Below are 22,086 nucleotides of genomic sequence, written 5' to 3'. Positions count from 1 at the left end.
TAAAAACCTGGGCAGAGGACTCCCCCCCCCACCCCCTGCGGATCGGGGTGTGTGTCGTCGTCCCAGCCCCCCGCCCCCCGGCGCCTCAGCCCCCTGACCTGGGCGCTCCAAGCTTTTCCTTGGGGAATTCTGTGCCCCACCGTGGCCGGCGGAGGAGTTTCAGCCAATCAGCGCGCGACGCCGCGGCTTGTTGCCAGGCAGATTATGGTAATGAGACCCGGGCGGACACCCACCCCTCCCCCCCCCCCGCTCTGCAGCTACCATTGTGAGGTGAGGACAGGTGGGGGGGTTCGGGGCCGCTGCAGGGCCGGCGGCAGCGGCCGGGGCGCGGCGCCCGCACGGGACCCCCTCAGGTAACGCGATGGGACGGTCCGGGAGGGCAGCGCGGCCCGGGGACGCCGCGGGGACCCGCCGGGGGTTTTAGACTTGTTGTTTTAGTCGCACCCAAGATGGCGCCCAGAGCTGGCGGTGCAGGGCCGGGATAAACCGTTCGCTCCCGCCAGTGGGGGGGGGGAAGAGGAAGTAGGGCGTACTCGTTCCCTTCCCCCCCACACCCCGCGGGAGAGGTACAGTCCGCTTTCCCCCACCCTAGCCGGGATCCCCCACCCGCCCCGGACACGGGAAGAAGGGGGTGCCCCCACCCTTGTTCTCCCCTCCCTACGTGGTACGGTCCAGACCCCGGCACCTGAGCGGCGGGGGGGGGGGGGGGGGGGTGCCAGAGCCATGTTTTGCCTCCCCAGCATTGTGTGGGGGGGTCTTTCATCTCTCCGCCATAATTCTGGGCCGCTCGCACCGCGCTCTGTCCAGCTCCCCCTCCCTCGGTGACGGGCCCGGCCCTGCCCAGCCCGTCCCGTCCAGTCCACTCAGCGACGGCCCTGGCCGCCCGCCCGTGTCCCTCCTCGGCGCTCAATGGTTGGGGCCGGCTGGCCGCCGGGCGCTCTCACGAGGGGCCGATGGCGCCGCTGCCCTTAGGCGGGGGCGGATGGGGGGGCGCGGCGGCGGGAAGCGGGCGGTGTGAGGGAGGGGGGTCACTCACGCCTGCCGATTGGCCATATGCCTCGCGCCCCTGCCTCCTTATTGGCCTAGTTAGGGGAGGGGGCGACTCACCCCGTCTTCGGATTGGCTGTTGGTGGCCGTGGCGACTCTGTCGGGGCTGTGGGTGCAGGTACCCCAGTGCCCCCTGTGAGGGGCCGTGGCGCGCTGCGTTCTGCCCGTTCCACCCTCATGAGGGTCTCCTGCCCCAGCGGGCCTGTTGGGCATCTGTGTGGCCCCAACAGGCCAAGGCTCCTGGCTGGGTGGCCCTGAGGCTTGGTCTTGAGGAAAGTTAGGCCCTTCCCCGCTGCCCTGAGGGAGTTCCATTCACGAAGGCCCTGGTGCGAGTAGCAACAGTTGAGGCAGGTGGAAGCTGTGGGGTTCACGCGTCTCCTGACAGTGGTCTTGGTGCCAAAAACCCGGTTCCTGTGGTCTTGGTATGGTGGCTACTTGATCTGGTGGCTCTCTTGCTTTGTGGGTGTTGGTGTTGAGTTGTCCTGTTTCCCCTCCTGTGCCCCAGTTCATTAAAAGTGAGTTTATGTGAATTTGTTAAATAGTTGAGTTGGAATGGAAGAACGAGGTCCTGATGCTGTGCGTGTCAGAATTACTCATCCTAAAGGGATAATTCACATTTTTTAGGGTTATTTCCCTGTACAAGAGCTATGTGTGGTCACCTTTTACCTCTCAGCTGGACATTGCAGAGCCTCAGGAGGGCTCTTACAGGATCCCTAAATTACAATTTAAACTTGCTTTAGGCTTCTGACAGTAGTCATAGTCCTGACAGTGAAATGAAGGCTGTATTTGTGATGCACTTTTTTGTACCTCAGCATCCTATCTAGTGTATCACTATATGGTTATATATTTATGGTTCTTACAGACCTTTAAAGAGTGATCAAAGTGCCAAGCTGGGTGTGTGAAATACCTATCAATGTTTCCCTGTGAGTTTCAATGGAAATAGAGACTATACTGAACTTTTGCTTTCTTCTGTCAGATTTTTAATAATTTAGTTTTTTCTTTCTTATAGTTCAGTTAGAAGATGAGATGCTAATGAATCACCAACTGATTTTACAAGAGGGTTCTTTGCATCTTTTGTGGATACAATAAAATAATTGGCAGTCTTGAGCCTTGTAATGCCTTCATTTCTAGGAAAACTAATACAGGAGTGTGTATTGCTCTAGTCTGTCCTTAAATGGAAAACTTCTCTCTGAAATTGTGATGGCTTTTGACATATTTGCTTCATGGGTGCTTCTCTTGTGCAAAAAGAGACAGCTTTATTATCTTTTTTATAAGATAAAATATCGGAGTAGTTGTTATTATTGTTATCTGATAGAATAATTGACAATTTGATTTTAGAGAGAAATGGGTCTGTGGTATTGTCTGCTCTCCTCTGGCACCCTTAGTCCTATCCTTTGCAGAAAATCCTTGGATGAGCTCTCCTGGGGTAAATTGCTCTGCAGTGAGCAGCCGTTCCCAGTGTGGTCCTGGCCACCTGCACTGCTGGCAGCTATGTACACTGAATTCTAATGGACTTCGAAGTGTATCTGATTAAGTGGGTTGGTTTTGTATGCTGAATTTTGTTTGGACCTGACCGTGAGATTGGGTCTGTTTGTCACTTTTATCTCCTGCTAGTCAAACATGCAGTTGTTGTATTGTAGCCCTGAAATGGCTCTATATGTCAGTGCCCACCTGTTTGAAGGTGCAGATAGTCCATTGGTTCTTTGGGGTAGTGCAAAGCAGCAGCTATTCTGAAGGAGCTATCTCATGTATGTGTTTTTATGCACAGAAACAAAGTAGGTTTATTTTTTTGAATTTTATGACAGGTGATTTAAATTTTAAGGAGAGGTGCAGGGAGGTGGGAGAAGGAGAGAGGAAGCACCACCCACTTGTAGGAAAGGAAAGAATCCCCTTCAACTGACAGCTCTTTTGGAAAGAGTTTACTGGAGGAGGAGAAGGGATGGAAGACAAAAAATTGTCAGGAAGAAGCTGGAGGGGAATGGTTTATTTTCTTTCAGTAACCCCTAATAGAGCCATCTTGAAGGTTGTGTGGGCAGAACTGTAGAAGACACTGATACAGACATTTATCTTCCTTTTGTGTTGTCCTATACTTTAAATGCATGTATTCCATTTCCTTGCTTTATCAGACTTCTCTCTTTGTGATTTATAATCCAAGTCCTTTAGGAAGGCACGGTCATTGTCTCGAGCAGCTGGAGCCCAAAAGCTGTAGTATGTGATTCAACAACCATGATATCACAGGGACCTCAGAGGATGAAACATTGGGAAGACAAGAACATGAGGAACATGGCCAGAGATTCAGGAAGCTGAGGGTGGGAGGAAGAAATCAGTTGCTGGAGTGGCTATGTAGATGTTGAGCAAATGGGAAGAGAGGTGACTAAAGAAGAGATTTGCATATGTAGAAAGTAATGAAGTTAAGTCTTTGCCCTCTGAGAGAGAGGACAGTGTGAGAAATACTTTATTATACAAAAATTAGGACTCAAGAGAGATGTCCTTGGAGCATCTCTGAGTAGGTGTCTAAACACAGCCTAGGTAGCTCCCAGGAGGACATTAACCTGTGCTCAGGCTGGATTCTCTCCTGTGTTCTCTGTTAGAAATGGATCTGCAGCTACTTACCCGCTAAGTTCTGAGAGAATAGTTACATCAGGCTGTTGTGCTGTCACCTTCAGTGCCTGGGCACTGTCCCTTTAGGAAAAGGGCTGGAACTGCCATGTCGAGCAGTCTGGCCTTGGTCTAAGAGATCTTTTCCAGCTCATTGTTGCTTTGATGATGGATGTGCCATAAGGAGAGAGACTCATTATGTACGATGGCAGCAAAGAGTAAGTTGGTGTTTGGCTGAGCTCTTCTATTTATTATATGACAAAATAAATTGAAGCCAGTTTTCCCTTTGTGGAGATAAATAATTCTTGCTGTCCCAGTCCTAGTATGATTTCCATTTTTAACTCTCCAGTAAGACATAAAAAATGTGGTTTTACGTGACCTGATTGATACCGTTCACACAAAATGCACCAGGACCAGAGCTCCTTGAAACAGCATGTGCCTGTGATGGATGGGAATGCAGAAGAGGTGACAACAGTCCTCCTCAATGAGGTTAGAAACAGTCTTGCAGCAGTGAAAGCATGTTCCTGCTAAAGGATCTCAGGAAATGCACTGGCTCTGCCTTCTAGGCAAACTAGGATAATTAAGCGTGGGTAAAGCTTTTTGCTGGCAAATGTGATGTTCCTTTTTAGCATCATAAATCATTTTCATACTAAAAGCTGGAGGAAGACTCAGAATCCTAAAACTCTTTTTGTACCAGTCTTGGTGCCCTTGCACATGGCTGGGGTGACACACAGTTGTCAGTGAGCTCAGTCATGGGAGGATTTAGCCAATAGTCCCTGCTGTTATTGCTGCAGGGAACCTCAGGCTATGGCAAGGCTCTTTTACACTGGGGAGTAAATCACATTAGCTGGCTTATGCACCATTATTGTAAAGTGCATTCTCATTTGAGATCCTGAGTGGCTTTATTCCTCCCTGAGCAGGGAGGTGGTCTTTTCCCCTTCCTCTGCTTTAATATCCCCCTTTCTCATCCCAGAGAAGGGGCAAAAATGAGTGTTTGGCAGCCACTGGCTTGGATTTTTCAGCAGAATGCCCTTAGTGAACTTCACAGAGGTTGCTGCAGATAAAGTCCCCAGAGATTTTGTCTCTGTACATTCTTGTGTAGTCATAGCATTGAAAGAAATTGCCATTCTTTAATAGCAAGTTTGCCAAGAAAATACGGTTATTGTTGATTCTAATTTTTTTTTTGTGGTGTTTTTTCCTGACTTTCAGAGCTTACCTTTGAAGCCCTAGATGAGTTCACTGGGTTTAACTTGTGTTTAAAACACTTGGATACCAAACACAAACCAGCAGTGACTTTGCTGTTAGTGGTTTTCTCTTACAGCACTGTTCACTCTTGAGTGTTTGTGGGGGGATCATGCATGCAGCTGTAAGGGCACGCACGTGGGGCTGTGCTGCCTCAGGGTGTCTAATGCTGAGGCAGCAGAGCTAACAAAGACATTGCTGTTGCGTAGGCAAATGAGGTGCTTTGCCCCTCTGAGCAGTGCTTTCCCATCCTCTGGAACTGAATGCAGTTCATGGGGAAGCTGCTGATTTAATAATACAGCTCCAGAGAAAACACCGTCCCACAGGAGCAGGAGGGAGGAGTTGGAGAGTGTTGCCAAGGTCAAAAGGAGGTTTTAGGCATGATTAAAAAAAAAAAAAAAAATAAAGAACTGTCAGACAATGACACCAAGATGCTTTTGAAGCATCAGGAGCAGCAGAGGAGAAATTTTGTCATTAATGACGTTTTCTGGATTGGATGTAAAGTGTAAAACCTAAAGAGAGATGGCTGTAGGTCTGTGACAGCAACAGGTCCCAGAAGGTGTTGAAAAAAGGAAGGTAAATGTGAATGGTGTTCTGAGACAAAGCTGTGTTATCCTGAAGGGATGGTTAATTTACTTGAACAGCTCAGAATGAGCTAATGTTCCACTAGAGGAGATATTTCAAAGTCAGAGGAGCTGTGCTGGTTCTTCAGTCGTGTTGTGTCGTGATTCACACAATATATAGTGACACAGGACTGTCACTGCCTCACCACTGCACCATATTTGTACCCTTTAGTTATGCCTGCGACTGTTTCAGTTGTGTCATCACCCAGCACAGACAGGGTGAGGCATGCCTGTCATTTGGGGAGGAAAATGCTGCATCTGCAGTTACTGCAAATGTTTTAACAGCTCCCACTGGCATTGCTTATTGCTCATGTTTGTGATGCTCATTGGATTGTGTGAAAACATTGGGGTGCTGGTGGAATTTTGGGTGATTATTGGGTGATGTTTCATAATTGACTAAATCTCTCTACTTCCAGAAAAGTAAGAACTTACAAAAATTTTTGAATTATATTTGAGCCAGGCCTCTTATAGTGGAGAGAATATAGCTGTGACATACATAACATGTAAATTTAACTTGAGTTTAAGCAAGCTGTTTGGATTACTGTTTTACTAAACTTCTACATGGATTTTTCTTACAAAATGTAGCCTACTTTCTGAATACTGAGAAAAAACTGAGTTCATCCTATTACAATGCCTTTTATCTTTAATTATCTTTTTTTCCTTTAGGATTTCTGCAATTGACTTTCAACTTCTGTTACACAGATTCTTATGGTAATCCCTTTGACACAGCAGAGCTTCCCATTGAGGTGCATGTCTTGGTGCTTATGTAGCTTGTCTGAAAATGTCTGATGTGTTCAATACAGTGAGAAAAATCAACAATTGCCAAAGATAATCCATGGGCGAAGAGTGTAGAGAGCACTCCCTGCATGCCAGTGATTTGGCAATGCTTATGTCCAAAGTTTCACATTTATTTCTGCTAAAAAACTACCAAAGCTGAGAGAAGACCACAGGGAAATGGTTAACATTTCGAGACACTGTGGGCTGTCAGTGTCAGGGCTGTAATTGAGGGGGTGTATCTAGGGTAGGAAATAAGATTGTGCAGGATTCATGAGGAGGAGCATCCTATGAAAGATCAGTGAGCATTGTTAGTTTGGTCTTCTTGTCATTGGTGTCAGAAAACTTGCTCAGGTGTTGGTGTTTGTGGCAGTTCTGTTGTCAGTGACTTTGGGTAAGATTTTTCCAGCTCCTGGCCTTGTTTCACAGCTGGATTTCAACACTTGCTCCTGCCTCCTGCACCTCTGGGTCCCTGTGACCTCTCTGGGACACAGCCTGTCTCCTCCTGCATTGTCTTCATCCACGTTTCCAGAGAAATGTGCTTTTCAGCGTGTTTTCATGATTACAGATGTACTGAGGGAATGCATCCCAGAGGTCAATCCTAGGATGAATTTGGAAGTACAGAAGTTGAAAACATCAGCAAAGCCTGTGGTTCTTACTAGTGTTCCTTATTGCTGCACAATTGGCTGGGCTGCGCTCTTATTTTCATTTCTGTCAGGAACAGCAATAACTGGACTGTTTATAGAATCTGCAGCACTGGGACACTGAATTTGGTTCAGCCTTGCTTTATTTTCCCCCAAGATTATAAGTTAGTGCTAACTTTCAGAACCATGAAATGACTGTCTTCTGCTTTCCTTTGCAACTTTTTGGGTACTACTTTTTTCAGAGATGATTCTTAATTCCCAGTTTTGTCTTTTAAAGACCCTGCCTGAACCCTTTAGTCTCCTTTGTACTCAAGTTGTAAGTTACCTGTGCCAAAATGACTCTGCAGGAGTGAGTCAGCATCTTCCTTCAGACCTTCATTGTCTGCTCGTGGGGAAGGTCAGCCAAAAATTCTGCTACAGGTTGCACCATGTGGAATTAGCCAGAACTGAGCCTTTCTCTTAATTCAATTAGTAGGTAATGTAATTGCTTACTTTTTAACAGGATAATTATATTTGTTTTAAAAAGTCAAACTACCCCAAATTGAAACCTCTAATGTTTGTTTTTTATTTTTAGTTTTCTAAGCAGCTAGGTAATTGATTAAACTACCAGCTACTGTTAGTGCAATTACCTGAACTGGCTCTTGATTAATACTGGCTGTCTAGGAAAAGAGCTGTTGTGGATAAACCAGCTGAAAAATATCAACAGGATAGGTGTTAAATTTTGCAAAGAAGTTTTTCACAGTGTGTTACTGACATAAATGCTGTCGTGTTTTGCATGGGTAGAGGTGATCATATACCTGATATATGTATATATTTATATATTCTGAATAAAGAACCTATACCGGATAAAATGAGTGAAGGAGATCAGTGAATGAGGTAGGATTAGATATGGGAAATTCCCAACTTTTTAATCCTTAATAACATAACAAGTAGCTAGGAGAAAGGTTCTGTGTAGGGATGGATGGTATTTATTTATAGATCAGAGCATGTGTGCCCTTGGATATATAAATAAATAATATTTATCTGTAAATTGCCCAGACCTTCCACACTTTGAAGACAAGGCTGGTCTTTATCACTCGTGTTTGCTGCAGGTAATTTGTTCATACTAAGCTCAGGCATTGAATGCTGGTACATAGATTTTATTTTAATTTTTCTCCTAAGTGCTTTTTGGTGATGTTTTGTATCAAGCAATATTAATGGAGATGAGGTTTCTGTGCCTATATTCCCATAACTGGAGATGTTCATATATAAGAGAAAGTCAGAACATTTCCTCAGTGTCTGCTTTTGTGGGGCTCCCATGTGCTGGGTTGCTCAGCGTGAGACAGCAAGCGTTAACTCCAGTCACCAGTATCAGCAAGACTTGATGTCTAGCAATGCCCAGAAATGTCTTTCCCACTGTTTTTCGTTGTGTATATGTAAGTAATGTGATTTTTTTGCTCCACCGCACAGTTCAGTGACATTAGCCTGAGATTTGCCTGCCCTGATGATTTATCCGTGCTGGCCAGGCCCAGTGGAACAGTCAGTGCTCAGGTTTGCATAGCTTAATCCTTACTGGCAGAATTAGGAGGATTTATAAAGTGCCTGCTGCTTTTTTTACCTCTCCTTATCTATTTTTCAGTTTGTCAATGACAAGCCGAATGCTAGCATTTATAGGGATAAATTATGACTAAAATAATTTGCATTTAAAATGCAAATGAATGAAAGCATCAGCAAGGAGCCTTCTGCTTCCTTCCTGGTGCACAGATGGGTACTGGCATTGGATCAGCCCAGCGAGGCACTGGATATAAAATAAAGTTAATTGGAGTAGCTGAGAAATGGAATGGGCTCAGCCTCATGCTAATTCCTGGCCTATGATTTAATACGACATTAGAGACGAAGGATTGGGAGGGTGCTGAACCACTGACTCAAACAATCATCAGAGCTGTAAACTCCCCTTCTGGGATCACAATGGCAGATTGAGAGGCCCCAGTAAAATTGCAAGAGGTGAATAAAACCAAGCTTGGAAGCAGTTTGTCGGGATCTTTGAGAGTAGAAGTTTCATTGTTCCCTTTTAATAGTTGGCTCTTGTAACACTCTGCTAACCTGGGACTGGGGTTTTGTCCAAAGTCAAATCTGTCTGTACATGGAAAACCAGTTGGTGATCAAACAAAACATCATTCAGGCAAACTGAGGAACTGGTGATGCATCTCTGAACATAGTGTTTTCTTGTTGGAAGCCTCAGGTCCATTTTTTGCATTATTTATTGATTTCTAGGCCTGTAGGTGCCAGAAGGACAATGAGGAGAAGGTGATGTGGATGGCCTGTGGCCAAGGAAAGAGATGAAGGAAGAATTCAGTGTAATCTTTCAGTGCAAGTGGTGCAATGGTTGATTTGTTTCCTCCTTAAGGGGATATGGAAAGTGGCAAACAGTAGGACTTGACCATGCTCAGTGAGATCAGATTTCTGTTCCCTTGCTCCCATAACTTAAGGTATTTGGGTCTTGTAGGAGGTGTTTATAAAGCCAAACCTGCTTTAGTCTGTGTTACTGAAGTCTGGTAGTGGATAATAATAAATCCCTCAGCTCCATGCCATGTGTCATGCTGGTTTTAATGTCTCGGTTCTCTGGTTTTTTACAGCCATGTTGCTGAAGATCACCTTGTCTTCTGGAAGCAGAAACACAATGAACAGATGAATCCCTTCAGCCAGATATTACTCCAGTAGGTCTCCTTCTCCTCATGGAGCACACAGGCAGGGAGGAGATGGACTTGAAAGAGGAAAGTCCTCAGGTGTGGACTGAGTCTGCAGGACAGGAACAGCACGCTGCTCAGGTGATTAGCCAGAGCTCCACCTCTGCTTGGGCTGGATTGGGATTAGTGGGGCGGGTTAGTTCCCATTCAGCCCTGATTTAGAGTCTAGAAGCTCAGCTTTCATTTGAGCAGAAATACAAACATTTCTGTGGTGATTTAGGGTTAAAGCTTCAGAAACTGAACTGTGCAAACCGCAGCAGTGAAGACACAGAGCTCTGAAATGAGCTGAACAAAACTAAGCAGTGGCTGTAGAAGTTTGTATCCAAATACATTTATTACCATGTGGGAGAGTAAAGGGTGTTCAGAGTAATGAGCAAAATCTTACTCTATGGCAGCCGATTTTGGTGGCATCATTTGAATCAGATGGAACTGTGGGTGGACCCTGGGGAAAGTAATACAAGTAATTTTTTTCAGACAGACATCTGGATAGTGAGGAAAGGAGAAATATTAATTGTAAGTGACTAATGCAGTTTTAATTCTGCAGTTTTAATTCTTTCAGGTTCTGCAGTATACAGCTTGTCCCTCTGCCTCTGAGACAGCACAACTGGGAATTTCTAGAATTCTGTAAATTGATTTACTCTTTTAAGTATGATAGGAAAAGGGTGCTGCATGGTATTTGACCCACAAGCTGAGAAATTTGGCCTCTTGGTAATTTCCAGCTTTAAAATTTGCAGAGAAAGACAGTTTTCAATTGCCTGTGTTCCCTTTTCTCTGCAGTGGGATAGCCATGCTGCTGTTTGCACATGGCAGTTTTAAGGCTTAATGAGTATTTGCAGAGGGCTTTCCAAATGTGAAATTATAGTGTTTGTGAGAAGATCTATTGTACACAATCCACACTGAGCATCCACGGAGGAGTACCAGGTGTCTTCTGAAGCATAAGCTAAAAACTGAAACAAAATAAAATATGTAACTGTGGTATCATTTTATGTGAAAGAATTTTATGTGACTATGAATACTTGTATTCAAACTAGATTTCCTGCTCACTGTCCTATTTTTTCCCATGCACTGAAAATGCTTTTCAGCATTTCAGCATGTAAATGATGGCAAGAGCCTGTTTTCACTGGAATCCAGTATTCTGGCTCATTTTATATACATATACATATATATATATATATATATATATATATATATATATATATATATATATATATATATATATATATATATATATATATAAAATTTTTTATGATCATAATGTTCTGGTAAAATTGACTTGTTTAGATTTAAAGTTCAGCCCTAGACATAACTTGTTCCAGTAGTCCTTGGAATCTGTGCTTAATGTTTTTAGGTATAGGTTTAAATAGTTGAATTTTCTACTGATGCTGCATACATACCACAGAGAAGCAGTCTAATACGCCCTACTGCTGACTTTGAGAACTGCAATACTATATCTTGAGGAGTATCAGAGTTAATAAATTCCATTAGCCTCTCATCAGACAGCAAAAATTACCTCCAGCTACAGAACTAGCTGAATGAAATAATTACCATAAATCCTGAGAGGGATATGAGCATAAAGGGAAACAATAGCCCAATACATTTAATAGATACATTAGTTCAAATATGAACTTGTTCCCTTACAAATTTCTGAAGCATCATGCAAGAACTAAGTATGGGTGGTGCCCTTTGTAGCAGTAAAGTAAAACCAGACACTGATGGGAGTTGTGGCCAGATTTCTACTGATAGAATAATTGAGTGAGATTTGAAATCTGTGTTTTTCACTGCATTCAGATGAGTTGGGACACAAGTTGTCTCTGCTTTCCAAGGCACCCCGTGACTCTGGTGCTGTGTCCCACTGGCCTGTGTTGGTGCGAGCCCAGGATCTGTTTGTTCCCCAGGTGCACTTTGTCCCCGAGGGGGGAGCGGTGGCCCAGATCATGTACAGTGACGAGCAGGAGCGCGGCCCTGCCCAGCAGGTGGTTTACACGGCTGACGGCACCTCCTACACCTCTGTGGACACCTCGGAGCACACCCTGGTTTACATCCACCCCGTGGAAGCTACGCAGGCACGTGTGGTTCTGAGCCCACCCTGGTTTTGGCACCTAGAAAACACAACAATCTTGTTTGGGATGAAGGCCAGTTACCAGCCAAGTGGTATGACTGGAAAATAGCAGGCAGTCGCTCCCAGCAGTTTTCTCTGCCCACTGCTGAGTAGGGACTTCATGCTGTTCATTTGTCTAATGTGCAAATCTGCTTGTCAAAGGATGGTGAAGCTATGAATAATGAAATGCTGGTTATTTCACTGAAGGTGGATGAGATTATAATTTACTCAAAGGTGTTTTCCAGAACATGGATAATTCACCAGAAGTTCTGCCTCTTGTATCCAGTAAAAAGCTAAGAGCCATCTATAGTCCTTCTGGAAGAGTCTTTGTTTTGTGTAGTACATAATTGATAGTTACAATAACAGTCATGTCTTTTTGCAGAGCATCTCTGTTTATTCAATGTAATTTTGTGGTCTCTTCAGAGTTGCTGATTTTATAGATCTTTTTTATTAATTTTCTTCTGCATAATCATATCAAACAGCCTTTATTCCTTGCAGCATATGTTTATATGGGGTCAATATGCTATGCATCTCTGCTTCTGTGTGGACAGATTAAAAAGGAACAGGCTTGCTTTGTCCAGAGTGTTTTATAATATCTTTGCTGACAGAGCAGATGAGCTGTGCTGCAAAGTGCACGTCCCTGGCACCCCTGTTGTGCTGGCAGGGCCTCATGTGGCACATTGTGTCTTGTGCACCTGTCAGCTGTCCCAGAAAACCAGCTTCTGTGTGAAGGGGTGTTCTGAGAGGATATCTATTAGGAAGTTACTGGCCAACTAACTCCAAAACTCTAAAGGCAGCCATTGTCTCAAAAGATATGTAGTATTCAGACACTCTTCTGCATCTAAGATGAAATTATCACAATGCTAAAGGAATTTGAATTATATCATGCTTTATTTTATTGTAGCCAGGCTGCTGCAAGCTCAGATATTTCAAGTTTTGGCTAAGGCAGGCTGGCCTCAGTCAATCCTTAGTCTTGCATTTCCTGGGATTCTGTCAGGGCTGTTCTTGCAGAATACTGAAGTTGGCATGGCTTCTCTGAAATTAAACAGCATCCTGGCCATATCAAATTCCTATATAGGATGTGCATGATAGTTGTAAATTTTCAGGAAGAAAAAGCTCACAGTTACTTTCTATCCTGCTTTTAAGTGTTACACATTAAGGGCATAGATAGAGCTATTGAATTTCATCCTTTGATCAAATCATCAACTGACAAAGTGATTTTGGTAAATAAAAAAAATAAAATTCGTGAAACACTTCAGCTGTACAGATGCAAAGTGCCACATAAATACATTAACTCTTTATGGAGCATTACCTAATTTTAAATTTCCATGTATATAGGTTTACTTGGATAAGTTGAAGTAGTTTGCGGTGGTAACGGGCAGGTTAGAAGCTGTTGACAAAGGCTCAAGTGTGGGTTGTTTCATAATGGCAGGGTAACTTTTGTGTGAGTTGGGAGTAAAAACCCCCATGGCTGGTTTGATAAGCCTTTTTCACTCTGTCTAGACTCTGTTTACAGATCCGTCCCAAGTGGCTTACGTCCAACAGGATGCTACCACCCAGCAGGTAAGGAAGAGATATTATTCATTTTGGGCCTAATATTGTGAGGGAACACTTAGGGAAGGTAAAGGGACATTCATGTGATGCAGGAGGGTAATGAGCTGTTTTTGAAGTTGTCCAGTGACAATCTTAGTCTTGTACTGTTATCCTGATCAAGGCCAATGACTGCCTTGAGCACGAGTGACAGTAAAAGTTATGAATTATTTTGAGTTTATTCTCTTTAATTCATATTCAGCAAAAATTATAATTTACTGCCCCAGATAGCATGAAAAAATCTTTCAGCAGTGTCCCTGCAGCAGATGTGGCTGTTGTCATCTGAATGTGTCATTTTGGAAAGGTGGGGTTTTTAGTTGTCCTCATACAGGTTCTGATCCAAATGCCTTGAAGTCCACAGAAGGCTTTTGAGGGATAGAAAAATTAGATTAAAGTTTAGATTTACTAGAAATGTCACAGGAAATTAAGTATGAAACCTGAAGAAGTTCAGTGACTGGCTCCCCTGTCAGGTGAGGTGGGCTTGCCGGTGTGAGGTGGGCTGGGAAAAAAATAAAACTGCAGCCTGTGTTTATAAGGTTATGATGATTTTTCCTATTCTTTTTACATCCATCATGGATGGGGAAGTTGTTATTAACTCTTACTGCTATCTTTGGGGACTGCGCTGTGATAATCAGCTGTAGATAGGTGCTTTCAGATCTCTGGTTGGAATTCTCTGCTTGTCATAGACTTAAAATCATTTCTGCTTGGTGAGTCTTTAATGACATGTGTGAATGGATGTACTAGTTCTGAATCATCACCAAAGCCATCATTAAAATGTGTGTTTATTGACAGTCTTGGGGCAGAGTGAGATTGAATCTGTGCTGAAAACAAATTTTCTAAATAGTTGAGGCACAGATGGAAAGCAACGACTAACACAATAAAGGTGTTGCCTGTCTTCTCATTCTACTTATTCTCTGGAGTTTTGCTCTTGAAGTTTTTCTCCATCAATTTCCCTGCATTAAAAAGCGATAAATTCTTATTTAATTGTCTTAAAGCTCATTTAACAAATGTATGATTAGTTAGAGATTATTTGTACACAGTGCAGATGGGAGTTCCAACACAGGTGATCTGCTGTTATTACCCCAGCAGCACTTGTCTTGTCCTCAGCCTGTCCTCCATTCCAACACAGTCTGATAGCAGTCCTAACATAGATATTAATTTTTTTGGTGAACAATTAATCCCTCATTATATCAACTTCTGCCTGTGCAGCTGTTTTTACAGCAGCATTTCATGTGGGACATCCCTGAACTGACAACTAATGATAAAATAATAATTAAAGCTCCTCTTGTCTTTCAGAAGAAACTTTATTGTAGAAAGAAAGTGAGAGTTTTTTAAAAATAATGCCCATAATCCATGCAGTGCCTGACATGGAAGTGCAAGTAAGGGTATGTTTGGTGTGATTAGTAGTAGGCAATGCTAATAGGGGGTGCTGATAGATCCAGATCTGTATGACCCTATCCTTGCTGGCACACTGGAGGAATAATGATGCCTCTTTGTTGCCACTTGGCTTCAGAAGTGTCAGTACCAGACTGTCATGGTGGTTTCATCCTCACCGTTGCACCATTCCTTGAAGTCTTTTTGCTGTTGTTTTTCAGGAGTTTCATAAAATACTCTTAATACCTCTTTAAACTAAGCAACTAGTTTGGAGTACTAAGACCAAGTGCTTACATTATGAATTTTGTTGTCTGCTCCCTTGCTACTGGCCCAATGCACTGTTCTCAGTTTTATCTGATATTTATTAAGCACTCTGCAGAAAGGCAAGAGCTTGGATTTTAGCAAAAATCAGAGACACAGACTAGAAGCCACACGATATCAGCTGTAGAGAAGGATGAAAAGTCACGTGAAATAATGGTGCAAATTCCAGTATAGATAAGCAGGAAACAAAAGGCAGGAAAGGTGATTCCTAGGGATTCAGCAATAAAGCAAAGCACAACTAAGGTGATTCCTTAGTTGTGCTTTTTTATTGCTGAATGGATGAGAACAATGTAATATGCATTAATTTGCTTGTTACAGCACCAAAAAAAAAAGTATGTAAACAAAAATATACAGTTTGACCAAATGTAAAGAAAAATAATTGTTGGGAACTTATTTTTTGAGAGGTTGATCATCTCATGAGGTCAATACACCATCTTGGTTTTTATGGAGCCTGGATCATAGAATCACCGAATTATTTGGATTGGAAGGGATCTTAAAGCTTATCTACTTCTAAACTCCTCAGCCATCAGCAAGGTTTGGTTGAGGAAAGAAAAAGTCAAAAAATGAGGAAATGTTTTTTAGTCTTTCTTTACCTTTTCCCTTGAAAATGAAAGTAAATTTGGGTATAGAGGAAAAGAGACCCCAAATCACTGGTTTGACCAAGAGCTAAAGAGATCCTAACATCTGTTTTTAGTGCAATTGAACCCGGGACCTTAATTTAAAAATATGTAATAGGTAATTCAGAAATTGCAAAGTCTATAGATTTTAAGTCTTTCCCTTTGTCCGAGGAGCTGCAGGTTCTGTCCAAGCCCATTATCCCTATTTGAACCCCAAAAATGATGGGAATGCAGCAGTTTTTGAGTAGAGTGCAGGGCTCAAGGGAGCTGTGCATGCCGGGCCCTGCCCATGTGTTAAGTGACTGATGGAAATGCTGCAGTGCTAAAATGAGTGCCTGTGATTTTAGGTAACGGTGCTCTTGCCTGCTGCTGCTCAGAGCATGAATCCCACCAACCTGTCTGTGCTCGGCAGCGTTGCTGATCCCCCCCAGCCAGTGGCTCTGGAGCAGGGGCCACAAGCAGATAGAGTAAGTTGCCAGGCACCCTTTCCTTTTCATGTACGAGCGCACTGATTCCATTGCTCCATCATCTCTGGGGATGAAATGCAGCTGAGTGATCTGGGAGGAGATTTGAGAAAGGTGTAGTGCAGATTGTACTGTCTTCCCTAGTCTTGCCATGGAATGTATGGGGGTTTAGGATATCATATATTTAATATACAGAGAAACCTGTTTCAGTTATGGTTCTGTGAGCAGCCCCTTTAAAAGTCTGTCAGTGCTGAAAAGTGAAGTTAACAGAAGGTGTAGTGCTGACTGTCACAGTAACATCCACTGGGTTTCCTTGCCAGTGTTTTTGGGCAGCTCTGCTGTGTGTACTATTTCTTGTTCTCTACCTGAGAAACTTTGTGGGTGATGAAATATGCGCCAAACTTCAAATGTTGCAGTTCTTTTAAGGAAGGAAAGGGCTAAACTTGAAAATTAGTAGAAGTGTGCAATGGCCTCAACTGTTCTTCATGTCCTGTGCTTTATATCCAGTCTCCACATTACCTCACCCCTTCTTGACCTCTACCTTTGTACTCTGGAGATTGGTTTTGTTGGATTGTCAAGAGAAGATGGTGTGCCAAAGTGCAGGATTCTCTCACTTGTACAAAAGAAATTAAAATACAGCTTTAGGCTCTAGGTAATATCCACAGAGCCTGGACTTGGTTTTAAACTTTCTGCAAGGATCAAGAACTTCTCTGAGTTCAGTTTCTTCTGAGAACTGGGTCCTTGGCAGGGTATATCCAGGGAGTAATACAGGTGTTTTCAGTGAGGCCATCAGCAGCAGCCAGCAATGCAAAACATCCTTTGGCAGTCATTTAGCACCTTCTCTTGTCCTCCTCTCCATTACCATAGGCAGCAGGAAGGGTAGGCTAGCCAGGACCTTCATTACTTGTCCTTGTGGTTTGCTTATTGAATCAGCTTGAACTGATTGTGAATTCTCTCCTCAGGCATCATTACCTGTGCATAACCAAGTGTTACCTCCTATGGAGGCTGTGGATGGTTCTGATTCTTTAGCACCTCTGCAGAATCAAATGGAAAGGATAGAAACAAAAGAGGAAGATGATGAGGATGAAGATGAGGATGAAGATGGGGAAGACACTGACATGGATGAGTGGGATCCAGATCCACCTCGACCCTTTGATCCCAATGATTTGTGTAAGCATGTGCAGTCATATGTAGTGTACTACCTGCCCCCCCTTCTTTTCTCCCCTCTCCATTAGACCTTTAGTAAAGAGAGGCAAAAACCATTCAGATTTTCGCAGTAATGAGTAAATGTGAGTCTTGATTCACAGAGAAATGAGAAATGTGAATTCAAATTGGGCTGCTTGACTGAAAAGACAAAATTTTGTCTCTAGTGAAGTCTCTGAGCTGATTTGTTCCTATTTTGCTGGACACTGGCCTGTCTAATATTTTGAAATATAGACAGACTATTGGCATAAATGTTCCCACAGCTGAGCCAAAGATGTTTAGAGAGAGATAAGGCTGTCTCTGAGCTGGTGTGTGAGTGTCTGCCTAAAAGTCATGTCCTCTCTGCCTTTGTGTTGCAGGGTGTGAAGAGTGTAATAACGCACATCCCTCAGTGTGTCCAAAACATGGACCTTTGCATCCCATCCCAAACCGGCCTGTGCTGACCAGGGCGAGGGCCAGCCTTCCCCTGGTGCTCTATATAGACAGGTTTTTGGGAGGTGTGTTCTCCAAAAGGCGCATCCCAAAGCGAACACAGTTTGGGCCTGTGGAAGGACCTCTGGTCAGACAGACTGAGCTCAAAGACTGCTATATCCATTTGAAGGTAAGGGTGAGAAAAGGGGAAATCAATTTGTGCCTTAGCTTTGATTTTCATTAATTTGTCACTCTACTTTCATCAGTTCACTAGAGATATTTTGTTACTTCCATCTCTGAATGTAACTAAGAAATACCCAGATTGTTTTGGCTTCAAGTTTGCTCTGTTATTCAGGGTGACGCACTAGTCCCCATGAATGTTTTGGCACTATGGTGGTAGGCTATATATATGTATATATAGGGTGCATAACATGGAAGGCTGTGAATCACTATCACATGAGCTGAAGCAGCATCTGGACATAAAAGTAGCAGCCCCTTCTGAGGAAATTCTGCAGCCATTCTTTTATGTCATGTTGTAACCGCAGTTCAAAATATGTTTCTTACTTTTCTATTCATAAGATGTAGGGGTGAGGAGATATTTTTATGCCTTTCCTCTTGCCAAGTAATTGTATGGGGTAAAATGTATTTGAGTGACTTTTATCCATTTATCCATGCTGGTTTCACTAGGAAAAATTAGTCCTTTATTTGTTGGAGTTTAGATCCACAGTCTTAGGAGGGCTCTGATGGTCAGTGTCTGACAAGCAAGTTGTGACCATAGACAGATTGAGCAACCAAGAGAAGTTGAGCTAAAAAAAAAGCTGTTTCCTGCTTGAGACAGTGTCATGACTCAAGAAATGGAAGGAAAAGTGGGTCTGCCAGTTAGAAACTTCTGACTGATGTTTCTGTAGCCTACTAAAGCTACAGCTACTTGTGTGTCATTTGTTATAGTCACTTGTTCATACTGTGCCTGACACCCCTTTAATGAATGATTCTTGTCCCTGAAAACCTTGGAAGGATCCATTGTGCCTCCCTAGTTAATCTTTACCTGTTGCTAAATAAGTTTCTGCTTGTTTCTGGATCTCTGTTAGTAAAGAGAAAATGAGCTATGTCTTCATTGCTCCCCTAATGTAACAGTTGCATGGGCACTGTAGTTTCCTTAGTAAGTCAAATTCTTTTGAATGTGCTGCCAGGCAGTTACAGTCACATGTAATTGGATTTTGCTACAGGTTTCTCTTGATAAGGGTGACAGAAAAGACAGAGACTTGCAAGAGGACTTGTGGTTTGAGCTGTCCAGTGAGGCTCTGTGTAACTGGATGATGTTTGTGCGTCCAGCTCAAAATCACCTGGAGCAGAACCTAGTGGCCTATCAGTATGGCCACCACATTTATTACACCACCATTAAAAATGTGGAACCCAAGCAGGAACTCAAGGTATGGCATTGCTTGTGTGTCAGGATTCTGTCTTTTTACTGGTTAAATAGTACTTTAAAGTTGATGCCTATTAAGTGCCAAAAACTACTGATGTGAATAGTTTTAGAACTTTTTTCCTCTGAAAAAGCCTGGCCTGAATTGAATATCACTGAAGTCAGTAAGTAGTTAGTCACCAACATATGCGTTTTAATGAGCTTTGGTTCATGAGGAAATTTAAAATAAAATTAGGTAAATTACTTGTCTCTCCCTGTCATGCTTTACACAGCATATATTTTGCTGACACAATCTAATTTTTATTGCAGCAATTGTATTTTTTTAATTCTGGATGCCCTTTCCAGTTAGCCCTGTGTGTTCCTGGCTTGTTTTCTGGTGCCTTAAGTGAATGTGGTGTCTCCTTTTACCTGGCTTTCCTGGAGCTTTTGAAACTTTGCATGTGAAAAATGATAAAGGATATTGTGATTTCCCTGTGGTTTGCTTTTTGTTCCCTCTGAAAAGTTATTGATTATCTTGAGCTCAAAGCAGTGTGACTGGCTGAGATGGCCTTAATTTTCAACATTTTCTGGGCACTGGGAGAAGACCAAAAAAATTTGATATCAGGAAATTTTGTTGTTCTTCAAATCTCTTCTTGAATGTAGATTTCAACAATTTGTCTGGAAAAACAACTGTTTAGTAAGTGCACTTACTGAATCAGGGCAAAAGCCTACTTGTACCTTTTAAGAGCAAGACTATCTGAAATCAGTCCTTAATGTTTTAAGCTGAATTACTAGAAATCTTACAAATCCATTTTAACTGTATTCAAATACCATTTTCTCAACAGTTTTTAAAACAATTCGAAATAAGACTTTGAATCTGTACAGACCTCCATGTAGGAGCATCATTTTTCTTACTTTGTGTTAATAGTGTCTTTTGGGGTAAAATGGCTTGCTAACTGGAAGGCTTAGTGTCCTGATTTCTTCTCCAAGTGGATGTAGGGCATTCATGCACATTTTGTCCAGAGATTAAAGTAGTTGAAGCTGGGAAGTTTTGATTTGCCTGCCAGGTGTGTAGTCCAGGAGCTCCAGGTTTTTGTCTTTGTCCAGCTAGTGAGATTCCTGCAGAGTGATGCACCTGCTGGAGAGTCCTTGAAATCCTACTCACCTCTGCCTGTGCCCACTGCAAGTTCAAACTTGTTTGAGTTTTTCCTGATGAAAATCTGTTGATGCCTTCTTTGAGAAATCTTTTCTAAAATCCACTCTTTTTCATCAAACAAATGAAATGATGGAAGAATTCTCATCTAAATGTGAGCATCTGCTTTTAGGCTTTTATAAACTTTATCTCCCTGCCTCGTGTGGTTGCCTTTGCTGAAGGCTTAAATTCCTTGTATGACAAAAGTGGGTCCATCATGCTAGCCTGGCAGAGTTTTGTTCTGGGAAGCATAACCATATTGTTCCAATCCTTCTGAAGCTCAGAAGCATTTTAAATGAGTCTATGTGGATGGTGCTGCCTATTGTCTAAGTAAGGAGAGCAGGAAAGAAATGGGAAATCCCCCAAGTTAATAACATTTCCATTCCTCTTGGTACAAGTATCAGTACTCTGATGACATCCTTCCTTTACAGTTATATAGCTGGGTTTGAAGAGATATTAATCTTACTTCCTTTAGAGCTACTGGAAGCCATGTGCGAGACAAACATTTGTGTTAGGAAGCTAGACCTTAAAATGAAATGGATGTACTTCCTGGGCAAAGCTCTTACATTCCTCAGTGGGGCCACACTGATCTTACCAGACTTTATTATTGAGGGTGGAAAGAGAAATAAGAGTTAGTGGTTGAGGCAAGTGAAGTAAATGTTAACCCATTTTAAAACAAAATTCCATTAGTTTTGGCTCCACTTCAGTGTCCTGTTACCTTGTGCTCCTGCTGCAGGTGTGGTATGCTGCCTCCTATGCTGAGTTTGTGAACCAGAAGATCCATGACATAACTGAGGAGGAAAGGAAGGGTAACTTGAGATCTTCTGCTTTCAGTGTGGTGGTGGTTATGAGTTGCACTCCTTACTTTCAAGTATATGGCCTGTATAATGCTCCCAAATTTCTGCTAGGTTAGGAAAGGTTAAGCCACATCTTGATTGTGTTATTGGGGCTTATTTCCAATAACTATTCTCATAAGAGTATTACCTTAATTTAAGCCTTTTCTTCAGTTTCTAGGAAGTTTTAGGTTACTTCCTCCGAAGAAGAGATCTGTTTCTGTACTCACTGTCTGCTGTGTGACTGCTTTAGATTTAGAAATTTCCCTTGATTTCCCTTAACTTACACCAGAGGCACAATCCTGTAGATGCTCTTCCACACAAGGGTGAATTTCAGAATACCCCTGACTATCTAACAGCGTTGATATTCCATGAGAATTGTCCCCAGTGATCTTTGTGTCTCTGTGATGAGCTATGGTCTTGGCACAGTACAGAAAATATAAAGGCAAAGACCAGTAGAGCAGGGCTGGGTATTCTGCAGCCTGTCTAGCCTTCAGGGGAGAAATCTGGCCCACAGAGGATAGAGAGGCTGGGGGTAAAAAAATGAGGTGATGAGTGAAATGGTGTTACTGACATTTCCGACAGTGCTCAGGGAGCAGGAAAAGAACTGGCCATGTTACGAGTGCAATCGGCGTTTCATGAGCTCAGAGCAGCTCCAACAGCACCTCAACTCCCATGATGAGAAGCTGGACTTCTTCAGCAGGTACTGACAGCCTTAGCTTTGCTTGTGGATCACTGTGGTGCTTCCCCAAACATGCAGAAAGGAGGGGCTTTGTCCTGCAAATTTTAGTGACCAACTCAGGAGAGATCAGGTCAGCACCAGAATGGAAAATTGTGGCAGCAGGAGGCTGACTGGTCTAAGACTCAGTGAAACACGTAGCTTGAGAGAAATAAATAGTCTGTTGAAATTAGTGAAGTTTTTTTGTT

General features: G+C 42.9%; 1 protein-coding gene across 1 annotated transcript in view; it reads left to right on the top strand.

Moving 5' to 3' along the window:
* Nucleotides 1-253: 253 nt before the first annotated feature.
* PRDM10 (PR/SET domain 10) overlaps nucleotides 254-22,086 on the top strand; it is a 44,365-nt gene continuing 22,532 nt past the window's right edge. Inside the window, exons 1-10 of the mRNA XM_059488311.1 lie at nucleotides 254-353; nucleotides 9,544-9,735; nucleotides 11,550-11,717; nucleotides 13,256-13,315; nucleotides 16,002-16,121; nucleotides 17,081-17,288; nucleotides 17,681-17,922; nucleotides 18,959-19,162; nucleotides 21,063-21,135; nucleotides 21,745-21,862. Coding sequence (XP_059344294.1) covers nucleotides 9,643-9,735; nucleotides 11,550-11,717; nucleotides 13,256-13,315; nucleotides 16,002-16,121; nucleotides 17,081-17,288; nucleotides 17,681-17,922; nucleotides 18,959-19,162; nucleotides 21,063-21,135; nucleotides 21,745-21,862 — 1,286 coding nt within the window. The 5' untranslated portion in view covers nucleotides 254-353; nucleotides 9,544-9,642. The remainder of the gene's footprint in view (nucleotides 354-9,543; nucleotides 9,736-11,549; nucleotides 11,718-13,255; nucleotides 13,316-16,001; nucleotides 16,122-17,080; nucleotides 17,289-17,680; nucleotides 17,923-18,958; nucleotides 19,163-21,062; nucleotides 21,136-21,744; nucleotides 21,863-22,086) is intronic.

This window comes from Ammospiza nelsoni, chromosome 24, assembly GCF_027579445.1.
Source record: "Ammospiza nelsoni isolate bAmmNel1 chromosome 24, bAmmNel1.pri, whole genome shotgun sequence".
Classification (NCBI taxonomy): domain Eukaryota; kingdom Metazoa; phylum Chordata; class Aves; order Passeriformes; family Passerellidae; genus Ammospiza; species Ammospiza nelsoni.
This window is presented reverse-complemented; position numbering and strand designations above follow the sequence as displayed.